Source organism: Mastigoproctus giganteus, chromosome 3, assembly GCF_048544385.1.
Source record: "Mastigoproctus giganteus isolate SK-2022 chromosome 3, ASM4854438v1, whole genome shotgun sequence".
Classification (NCBI taxonomy): Eukaryota; Metazoa; Arthropoda; class Arachnida; order Uropygi; family Thelyphonidae; genus Mastigoproctus; species Mastigoproctus giganteus.
The window spans coordinates 182,625,923-182,638,218 of NC_143577.1; the positions used below are offsets into that span (position 1 = coordinate 182,625,923).

At 39.7% G+C, this 12,296-nt stretch overlaps 1 protein-coding gene across 1 annotated transcript in view; it reads left to right on the plus strand.

Moving 5' to 3' along the window:
• The window catches only part of LOC150088452 (WD repeat-containing protein 27-like), a 316,886-nt gene that overhangs the window by 160,573 nt on the left and 144,017 nt on the right, over positions 1-12,296 (plus strand). Inside the window, exon 13 of the mRNA XM_090370163.1 lies at positions 2,114-2,198. Within this exon, the coding sequence (XP_090226289.1) occupies positions 2,114-2,198 (85 nt within the window). The remainder of the gene's footprint in view (positions 1-2,113; positions 2,199-12,296) is intronic.

Here is a 12,296-nt window from a genome sequence, read left to right on the forward strand (position 1 = left end):
TTCCTTAGATTTAATGTGTTTCTTAATTAATAGCATAACCCCTCCTCCCTTCCTGTCCTGTCTATCCTTTCTGTACACATTGTACTCCCAAAATTCCAGTTCTGCACTGTTTATGTCTGTGTGACACCATGTCTCTGATATCCCAACAATATCTGCCTTTGATGTCTTGACTAGCACTTCAAGCTCATTGAATTTATTAACTATACTCCTAACATTGGTGTACATGCAAGCATACATGCACCTGTTTTTACTCTTAGTTACCTTAACACAGCCCATGTATTTACTTGTTCCACTATGACTCCCAGCAGTCCTGGAAATTCCCATTGCCTTGCTTTCCAGGTTGCTGCTCAAATGCATTTCAATAGAAGTAGTGCAAGAATCACTTTTACATCTGCCAGCGGCTACTGTTAATCTATTAGTCCGTGTATCCCCCAAACTAGCAGTTTTCCGACCCACCTAAGTCTGCCTCGATAGCTTCAGCAAATATTCTTGCACCCTTTCTTTTTAAGTGTATTCCATCCCTGTAGAAGCAGTCTCTCCTGTTAACAAGCACAGACCAAGCTGAGAAAAATTCTACCCCTTGAGCCTTGCACAATCTCTCCAGGGCAGAATTGATCGACAAGGCTCTCATCATATACTCCCTCCTATCATGTCTGGGGGCAGAATTGCAGACACTTTCAAATTCAACCCTAACTCACGGCTTTTTTTCGGCATTGTCTTGTACTTGATAGGTAATTCTGCCGGTCTCCTACTCTTAATATAATTAGTGCCAACGTGTACAACAATATCACCCTTTGTGCCCTTAAAGGATGATATCTGCCCTACAACGTCATCAACCTTTGCCCCTGGCAGACATCCCTGGTCTTGTTCCAGCTATCCTTTTTGCACAATATGTTTGCCATTTCCCTGACAATATAGTCACCTACAACAACTAGTTCCTTTGGGACCAGTGCATTCTGCCTTGGGAGTTGCTGCTGTGTTGCGTGAAGTTCAAGTGCAAGCTCTGGCATTTATGTGGACAGTTGAGAGCCTGATGGGCCCCTCAATAAATCCTTTGAGGACATCCACCCTGTCCATCAAGCTCTCATATTAGCCCATAACAATGCCAATTTGGCGCCTGATTTTCTCACACTCCTTACATCGTGCGCACACACAAAGACATTCCCCTTGGCAATATCATGTCCCGTTCCTGATTGCTCCACAAACATCAAACAAGCAGTGCATTTCAATAGACTGTGATTCAGAGGACAACAGCCCCCCTCAGTTCTCCCATGAGCCACAGCACTTCCACTAGTTTGAGCATTTTGCTTTGCTGCTCTGGTCTGAGTCATAATTTATATTTAAGTTCAATAAAATTCCAATACAAAATATAACCCTAAACCTATATCCCAATGCAGTTATAACACTATATATATGTATTTCTGTATCAAATATTATCTCAGATTTACATTATATGACTTTCTTATCCCCTGTGAACTTAAATGTATTCATTTAGTTAAAAAAATACAATTCAATTGACAATTAATAAATTTTACTGATTAATTGATACTACTATACTTGCTATCTAGTTTTCCATTAAACCTTACGCTCTAGCTTTCCATTAGACCTTACACTATCTAGTTCAGTGCACAAGTTGTGTCGTATAACAGTGGCGTCAACTATGATTGAAGTTATGATTGAAGACCTGTTGGTACTGTGTGATACATGAGTAGAATTCTTCTACTTCCTCTAATAATGCTCCTGTGGCACGGGTACCTATGATCATGCCTCTCATAGCATCACTGTTATCACCTACCTTTCTCATGGTTCTACTTTAATGACCACCAAGACATTGCAATTCTTCTTATAGGTCTATCATACTAATGTGTCCCAGCTTATTACAGGCTATTTCATTTGCCTGTGTTATCAGAATGCTGAATTCTCTACTAAATTGTAGGGTATTTTAGGTATTTTTCTTCTCATTTCTGGTATGAATTCATGGAATAATTTATTATAGTCATTTTGAATTTTAATAAATGTTTTATACAGAATAAATGTTTTTTTTAATAAATGTTTTATACAGAATAAATGTTTTATTTTAATAAATGTTTTATACAGAATTTATTTTCTGTAGGTAATTTATCCAAATCAGTAGTCATGTCACAGCCTTTAGTATTTCATTCAAGAATAAAATCATCAGGATATACTGCTTCTCCTAAGTGAGTAATGAGGTGCAATATTTTCATAAATATGAAACAACAGAATTAAAAAAAAAAAAAAATATATATATATATATTAAAAAAAGGTTCATAATTTCATTAATCTAGGTTTATTTGATTAATATTAAAGTTCACAAAGTATATAACTTGAATTATGTTTTTGTTCCATGACATTGAAAAGCAGCTTTACCTAGATTATTAGTTTTGTTTGATGTTTTGATGGTGCTTGCTTAATTTAAACCAGCTCTGGTTAGAGAAAATAAGGTAATAATGTGCTAATGCACAAAGCATTTGTTTAGCAAAAAAAAAAAAAAAAAAATTGGCACTGTTAATTGAACATTTATTTTTTCATTAACATTTATTGTTTCCATTTAATTAATATTGGTATCAGCCATATGGCACAAGGAAGCCCTAGACTTTTGCTTGCTGCACCAGCCAAAAATCCCTTCTTATTTCCCTCCTCGTGTAGGCATTGATCCAGCTGACCCTCAAATTTTTCTCAACTATCAGTACCAACCACCTGTAGCAGTAACACTTATTAAATAATTAACTCTCTGACTGAAATAAAACTTCCTGTGTTCCAATCTAAATTTCCCCCTCCCCCATAATTAAAATTTGTGGCCTCCAGTTCTAGTATCATTTATAACTGTGAAAATTTCACCTTCATTTATTTTACTGTCCCTTCTCATATCCTTATAGACTTTAATCAGATCTCTTCTAAGGTAACTAATTTCCAAGCTCTGCAGCCCACATATTCAAAGCCTTTTCTCCTGTGGGCACCCTTTTTTCCAATCACACCAAGCACACCTTAGGACATTTTCAGGTAGTTAATTAATGCCTTGTTTCAGGTGCAGTATTCCAAGCGTGGTCTCACCATTGCCTTATTGCAGTGGGATTATGGCCCCATCTCTACAAGCAAATGCTCAATAGGATACCATCAGCTCTCCTGCTTGTCTGTACCGCATGTAGAACTTTGTCTACCTGGATCATAACCTCCAAATTTCTCTCTCTATAGTAGAGTGGGTGAGGGAGGAAAGAGAGAGAAATTTGTCTCCTTGTGTATAAATTACTTTGGAGTTGTTATTTAATAAATGGAAATCCTTGTATTTTACCATTAAAACACAGCTATCCCTTTTCTGATTTTGATATCATCTGCAAATTTTTACATCATGCTTTGTATCCCTTCATCAAGGTCATTTAACAAAATCAGAAACAATGATACTCCAAACATCTTTGAAGGATTCCACTTTTAATTTTTTTTTTTTTTTTTTATGTGAACCCCGAACACGAGAGGTATTAGAACTTATAGTACTTAGTACCGTGCTTGGGTTGGAGTTTGAAAAGACGAAAGAAGATATTTGTTGACATTGGACTTGAACTTCTGTAGATTGTAATTTTCAGGAACTACGTATGAAGGAAGGTTGTTCCAGAAAACGGCAGTTGAATGAATAAATGAGGAAGATGAAAAGTTGGTTCTGTGGGTTTGAAGTTGGACAGTAAATGGATGTTGGCTGGTGGCGGCACGTGTTCGGACTGTTTTGAAAGAGAGAGCGGGAATTATAGAAGCCAATTCAGAAGAACAGTGCCGATGGAAGTATCTGTAGAAGAGGCATGCAGCAGAAACAGTACGTCTATGAGAAAGCGAGTGGAGAGACTCTGTTAGAGATGAATCATTAATTAACCTAACTGCCCTCTTCTGAATGGAATCAAGAAACCTGAGAGAGGTTTTGGGGGCACCACCCCAGATGTGGAAACAATATTCCATGGCAAGGCAGATTTGCGATTTATACAGAGTGAGCAGCTGTTTGGGGAACGCCAAGAGCGAAAGAGAAAACCATGTTTTTTAGATGCAGAGGAAGCAATATTTGTAATGTGCTTGTGCCAAGAGAGAGATTAGAAGTCAGGGTAATCCCCAAAAGAGATATATCATTTTGCCTAGAAATTGGAGTGTCACTAAAGATAAGCATAGAAGCAAAAGAATCCTTTTTGCGAGATATAAGAAAAGACTGAGTTTTAGAAGGGTTGAAATCAACTAAGTTGCGTTTGCCCCACTGGAGAATTACCTGAAGATCGGTATTTAAGGAATTGGTAGCAGATTTTCGAGAAGTTGAAGCTGATTGAGCAAGACAAGGTTTCTCAAAATGGAAAGTGGAATGCAATGTGCTATCATCGGCAAAACTATTGATAGGATTTCCAGTCAATGGAAGAAGGTCATTAATATACAAGAGGTAAAGAGTGGGGAGAAATAACTGAACCTTGGGGGACACCGGCATTAGTGGAGAAGTTAGAAGACAGAGAGCCATCTACCATCACCCTCAGTAAGCGATCAGAGAGAAAACTGGATAACCAATTACTAAAAACAGTTGGCAAACCATAAGATGGAAGCTTGTTTAGAAGACCTTTATGCCAAACACGATCAAAAGCCTTTGAGATGTCAAAAGCAACTACTTGTGTTTCACCGAACCTTTCCATTGAATTAGTCCATAAATGGGTAACATAAGCCAGAATATCACCAGTGGATCGACACTGATGGAATCCATACTGGCGATCATTGATCAGTGGCCCATTCTGAAGAGTAACCATTAATCACATATGGCTGCAATCCCACAATCCAGTTAAGGATCTTACAGTAACTTTTCATGCAGGATAGAGTCAAATGCTTTGTTAAGCTCCAAATCAACGGTTAAAGTTGTTTTCTGTTTCCTGCTCATGAATTATTCTTGCAAAATATCTAACCAGATTAGTTGAACAAGAATCTTTTTTACAAAACCCTGCTGTGTTTCCTTCTGAATTCCATTCCCACCTAGATACTTCTATATTTCAGTTTTAATCATCGCCTCCATGATTTTCCTTACCATTGAAATCAGACTTCTCTTTTAGAACTGCCTTAATGGATTGGCAATATGCTAGCACTTCTCCAATCCAAAATAATGTCTCCCATGAGTCCAGTGACACCCTCATAACTTTATTGTAATCTGTTGGCTTTAGCACTCTGTATTGACATATACAATAAACTGATAATGACTGATAATTACTCTCAGTGATTCAATGTACTCTCTTGCCATCTCCCTCAGAAGTTTGCCAAATGAGCAGTCATATGTAATTTAGTAATGCTTATTTTATACTGCCCATTTTCTCCTCAACATAAAGAGGCTTTATTCTGTAAAGATCAATGTTAAATATCTATCAAATCCATTAGAAACACTGGCTGAGTTATCCACAATTCCTGTATCCATTACATGAGGGTCCAATCAGCTTTTTCCTTTGTTTTTTACTTTGTATTCATATACATGAAAAACTCCCATTCTTTCTTCTCTTAGACTGTTTTCTCATAATCAGCCTTCACCATCTTAAGTTTTCTGTGATATTATTTCTGATCGATTCCCTCCCATTCTTGAAATTAAACCTCTGCCTTGTCTTTTAACAACCTCTCTCTCTCATCCAACTTCATGATCACCTCCCACTAAGGTTTCCTGTCATGCTATCCAGTTTATTTTCCCTAACATGCCTAATGTAAATATCAGAATTATCTAGTTTATTTTAAATGTTTTATTCCCCATGGTGGATTCCCCGCTTACTTGCTCCAATCAATAAGGATTTAATTGAAATCGCCCATAAGAAGGCATTCACAGTTACTCACTCATTCTCTCTGCATGTAGAGGCTCTCTTCATATTCTTCACATTCTTCTGGTCTGTATTATACTCCCAGTCTCATTTATCCTTTATTTCCAACTGTCTCTTACCACACAGATTCTGCTAACATATGTAAGTTCCAATCTAGGAATGCTTTTGTTGTGCTCAGCCTTCCTTTGTTAAGAAGCATGATGTCCCCCCACCATCTCCTACTACCATGCCTGTATTTCCTAAATGGATTATACATGCCCATGCCACAGCAGAGGTCATCATCCCCTATTTTTGGGTGACTGAGTTTCTGTTATCCTTAATTAAGTCAGCATTAGTTGTCCTAACCAGAAGTTCAAACTCATTCCATTAAAGAGAAAGAAAGAGCAAGAAATTTTTTTAAAATTTTTAAATATTTTCAAAGCATTATTTTTATTTAAAAAAAAAGCAAAAATGATCCGAACTGATATATAGCAGGTGTGTTGCCTAGCATAATTGTTGGATCTGTGGCATATCCAGAAATTTTGTATGGTGAGAGGGGATGATCATACCTTCCACTTTGGTAGCCTTCTCAAGTGTCACATATCAGTACAATTATATAAATTAAAACAAAATAATCTTGGGGTAAGGAGATTTACCCCCTCCAGCCCTGAACTGCAGACTAGCTACAGTTCATGCTTATACAATGATTAGTATACTTATATAGACATGAGCAGCAAGCTTCAATGTCATTAAAACATTAATTTGGAAACAGTTTGTGATTAGATATGATTAGTGTACTAATACAGATAGGAGAAACAAGTTCTGTTATTGTTAAAACAATAATTGGAGAAATAATTTGTGATTAACATATTGTGCAGATGGTATGTGCAGATTGCATGTGTCTTTACCATTAGTCACTTGTCATAAGAGATCTGGGTTTGAATCTTGTAAATGACTGGAGAAATTTCTAAAGTCCTCTTCAATTGACACTGCCATTGGCCATTCTCAGGCAGAGGGAGTAGTGCCCTCCTTTCCCACAAGTTATTAGCATTAGCATTAGTAGAGGCATATGATGCAAGAAAGCAAGGTTATGCAGCATCAGCCAAAAAAAAAAAAAAAAAAAACACTTCCACTTCACCCCTCTGTTCATTCAAAATACCTGTCCAGCTGAGCCTTAAAATTATTTAGGCTATCAACGTCCACAACAAGGGATGGAAGTCTGTTCCACCAACCAACTACCCGCTGGCTAAAGGCAAATTTCCGCACATCTATCCTACATCTGTCTTTCTTCAATTTGAATTTATGCCCTCTCAGGTGATTATTCTGAGCAAGAGGAAGGATCCCATCAGCATCGAGCATGCTCAAACCATTCAAAGCTTTATACACCTCTATCAGATCACCTCGCCGGTGCCTAGTCTCCAGACACTGTAATTTGCAAAACTTAAGCCTTTCTTCGTAAGAGCAACCCTTTGTTCCATTCACTAATCTTGTTGCCCTTCTCTGTACTCATGGCTCGCTCTACATCCTTCTTGAAATGAGGCCTCCAGACCTGCATACAGTACTCAAGATGTGGCCTGGCCATTGCCTTATACAAGGGAATAATCACCTCCTTATCCCTGCTAGGAAAATTCCTGTCTATCATTGACAAGACACCATGAGCTACTCTTGCAGCCCGTCTGCACTGCTCAGAAAACTTCATATCTGCCTGCACAATTACCCCCAGGTCCTTTTCATTCTCTACCACTGTCAGTGTAGTACCAGAGAGTTGATACGTTGCTCTAGTGTTTCCCATATGTAGTATTTTACATTTGTCAATGTTAAACTTCATTTGCCACCTCTCAGCCCATCTGCCCAACCTTTCCAGATCCTGTTGCAGCAGCATAGCATCAGTAGTATCCTTAACAACCCTGCCAACCTTTGTATCATCTGAAAACTTGGACATTAAGCTTGATATACCATCATCAATATTATTTATAAATAAAGAAAACAGTAATGGACCCAACACTGAACCCTGAGGGACTCCACTAATAACATTAGTCCACGATGAGCAGTGTCCATTGATTACCACTCTCTGTCTTCTCCCCCCTCAACCACCCCTTAATCCATAGCAGCAATTTGCCTCCAATGCCACACTGCTCCAATTTTTTCAGCAGTCTTCCATGTGCAACAGTATCAAAAGCCTTTCTAAGATCAAAGTATATAATATCAAAGTTATTCCCTGCATTCAGTTCTTTTGTGACTGCAGCATAGTATCCAATCAAATTGGTCAGGCAAGACTTCCCCTTAACAAAACCATGCTGTGTCCGAGCTATAACTGAATTCTTAGATGATCCTGCGGTGTTTCTTTAACCAGTGCCTCCATTAATTTTCCTGGAACAGAAGTTAAACTCACATGTCTATAATTACTTGTGTCAGCCTTTGATCCTCCTTTGTGAATTGGGGTCACATTTGCACATCTCCAGTCTATGGGTACCTCCCCTGAGTCCAAGGAAGCTCTCATAATTATGGCTAAGGGTTTGCTTACTTCCTTTGCTGCCTCCTTTAATATAACTGAATAAATCCCATCCACCCCAGGTGCCTTTCTTCTGTTTATCTTCAACAATTTCTCCTCCACTTTACTCTCAGTTATTACAAGATTATCTAGGTTACTGCCAGAGTTGAATACACCTCTGGCATTCCCCTTGCTGAATAACTCCTCATGTGTGAATATCAATGCAAAATATTCATTTAGTTTGTTAGCTACCTGAGTAGGATCGTCAACAGTAGAACCATCGATGTCAAGTGGACCAATCTGATTCATCCCCTTCCTTCTAGAGTTTACATAAGTAAAAAACTCTTTGCTGTTTTTCTTTGCATCCATTGCCAAATATTTCTCATAATCTACCTTCACCTGCCTAACATCCTTTGTATCTTGGTTACAGATCAACTTATATCTATTATAGGCTTCTGTGTCACGTGTTAATTTATATGTATCCCATGCATTTTTCTTCTCAGCATTTGTCTCATTAGTTCATCTGACATCCATTTAAGCCTAAACCTTGAACAATATTTCGTAGTTGGTATGTAAAGCCTATAGCTTCCAAGATAAATTCTTTGAATACTTCCCATTTTGAATTTGCTGTTGGTAACATCATCAATTGGTGTCACTGTATAGAATCTAAATACTGTCTCAGACCATCGTAGTCGCCTTTACGAAAGCAATAACCATTCCCTTTACCCATGATGGTAGTTACCTCTTTGAGTAAATCCCACTTCAGCACACTGTGATCACTGCCACCTAGTGGTTTCTTTATCTGCAGATTCTTAATGCATGAAGAATCGCTACTCATAATCAGATCAAGAGTATTACTCCCTCTAGTTGCCTCCCGAACATGCTGATGTAGAAAACAATCATCCAATAAATCCACAAAAGCCATGCTAGTGTGTGAGCGACCAAACCACAAATTCCAGTCAATATCTGGGAAATTGAAATCCCCCATTATAAGACTCTGATTTACTGGCCCACTCTATTTCCCTGTACAGTTTCTTATTATACTCATCAGTCATTAGCCCAATAGCACACTCCTACTCTCAATTTTGATCTCCCAATGCTTATGTCACACCAAACTGACTCGACACTGCACTATCCAGTGATGTCAACTGTCTTCAATTCCTTTTATTTTATGTGTTTCTTAACTAATAGCATAACCCCTCCTCCTCCCTTTCTATCCTGTCTATCCTTTCTGTAGATGTACTCCCCAAATTCCAGTTCTGCATTCCTTATATCTGTGTGACACCACGTCTCTGATATCCCAACAATATCCGTCTGTGATGCTTTGAGCAATACCTCAAATTCATCAAATTTATTTACCAAACTCCTAGCATTGGTGTACACGCAAGTATACATGCACCTGTTTCTATTCTTAGCTACCCTAACACAACCCATGTGTTTACTTGTACCGCAATGACTCCCAGCAGTCTCCTGCATCTCAATTTTGATCTCCCAATGCAGAGCAATCGGGTACGGGACACGATACTGCCATGGGGGATGTCTTTGTGTGTGCGCGATGCAAGGAGTGTATCGATATCAGGCAACAACTCAGCGTTCTTGTGGGCCTATATGAGAGCTTGAAGGACAGAGTGGATGCCCTCGAAGAAACTAAATTGAGGGGCACATCAAGCTCTCAGCTGCCCACATCAACGGCAGAGCTTGCACTTGGGCATCACGTGACACAGAGACAACCTCCCCAAGGCAGAATGCGCTGGTCCCGAAGCAACTAGTAGTTATTGGTGACTCTATTGTCAGGGAAACGGGGAACATGCTTTGTAAAAAGGATAGGTGGAACAAGACCAGGGTATGTCTGCCAGGGGCAAAGGTTGATGACGTTGTAGAGCGAATATCATCTTTTAAGGGCACAAAAGGTGATATAGTTGTACATGTTGGCACTAATAATATTAAGAGTAGGAGACCGGCAGAATTACTTAACAAGTACAGGTCACTGTTGAACAAAAGCCGAGAATTAGGGTTGAATTTGAAAGTGTCTGCAATTCTGCCCAGACACGATAGGAGGGTGTATATGATGAGAGCCTTGTCGATCAATTCGGCCCTGGAAAGATTGTGCAAGGCTCAAGGGTTAGAATTTTTTTCAGCCTGGACTGTACTTGTTAACAGGAGAGATTGCTTCTACAGGGATGGGATACACTTAAATAGAAAGGGTGCAAGAATATTTGCTGATGCTATCGAGGCAGTGTTAGGTGGGTCGGAAAACTTCTAGCTTGGGGGGAGACAAAGACCAATAGATTGACAGTAGCCACTGGCAGAGGTGAAAGAGATTCTTGCACTGCTTCTATTAGAATGAGCAGAAGCCTGAAAAACAAGATGCATGATATTTCAGAGACTGCTGGGAGCCATTGCGGTACAAGTAAACACATGGGTTGTGTTAGGGTAGCTAAGAATAGAAACAGGTGCAGGTATACTTGTGTGTACACCAATGCTAGGAGTTTAGTAAATAAATTTGATGAATATGAGGTATTGCTCAAAACATCAAAAGCAGATATTGTTGGGATATCAGAGACGTGGTGTGTGACACCACGTCTCTGATATCCCATAATGTTACCTGATTGAAATCACAATAAATAAAAATAGTCTGGTATCCAGTCTGACTTTGCAAGAAAAAGCAGAAAAATAAACTGCATAGTATATGTACAAAATTCATATCAATTTGCACAAGATAACAAAGGCCATGGGACATCAGTATATTATGTCTGCAGCTTGCATAAATTTTGTGGTTCGTTTTGTCTGTTTTGCTGGATGAAGAACTTTAGTTTCTGGGTGAAAAAACATACAACCCTTGTGTGAGACTGAATGCATGAAAAATACTTTTAAGAATTCTCATGAAGATGAGATTTTAGCCTTGGCCTTTTCTACATAATGTGGAAGTATGACAGCGATAACCTGTTATAGCACTGTGCTAGCCATTGATCACCTACCTAACATTGGAAACATTGATCACCTACCTAATATGATGTTGATCCTCCACGTGCAGCCAAAACAGCTCATACTCGGAGAGGCATGGACACTACAAGATTTCTAAATGTGTCTTGTGGTATCTGGTACCGACATGTAACCAGCAGATCCTTTAACTCCTGTAAGGTCCGTGGTTGAGATGCCACAGATCGGACTTGCTGTTCCAACACAAACCATAGATGCTCAATGGGATTAATGTCTGGGGAATTTGGAGGTCAGGGCAATACTTGGAAGTCTTCCTCATGTACCATGAACCAGTCTCAAACAATCTGGGCGGTGTGGCATGGGGCATTATCCTGCTGAAAGATGGCATCGCTAGAGGGGAAGACCGTTGCCATGAAAGGGTGTACCTGGTCAGCAATGATGTTTCTGTAGGTAGTAGACATCAGAATGCCTGGCACATGGATGACTGGACCCAGGGTATCCCATCAGAACATCGCCCAAAGCATGACAGTGCAGCCACCAGCTTGTTTTCGTCCCACGGTGCATTCAGGCATCATCACTTCCCCAGGTAAACGACACACACGTACCCGGTCATCCACATGGTGCAACAGGAAAAGTGATTCATCGGACCAGACGACCTTCTTCCAATCAGTCAAGGTCCAGTTTCGATGCTCGCGAGCCCATTGTAGGTGCTGTCGGTGGTGAACCGTGGTTAGCATGGGCACTCGGAGAGGCCTGCGCCTACGTAGCCCCATTTTCAACATGGTTGGATGTACTGTGTGTTGTGACACATTACTCCGGTCACCAGCATTCCAATTACCAGCGAGTTGCGCCGCAGTCGCCCTTCTGTTGCCACGTACCATCTGGGAGAGCCTTCGCTCACCTCGAGTATCGATGAGCCATGGTCGTCCAACACCTTGCTGGCGGTTTGTGGGTTTTCCCTCATCGGACCACTTTCGGTTAGGTACTAACTACGGCTGCTCTTGAGAATCCCACCAGCCGTGCCGTTTCAGATATGCTGTGACCCAGTTGTCTGGCCATTACAA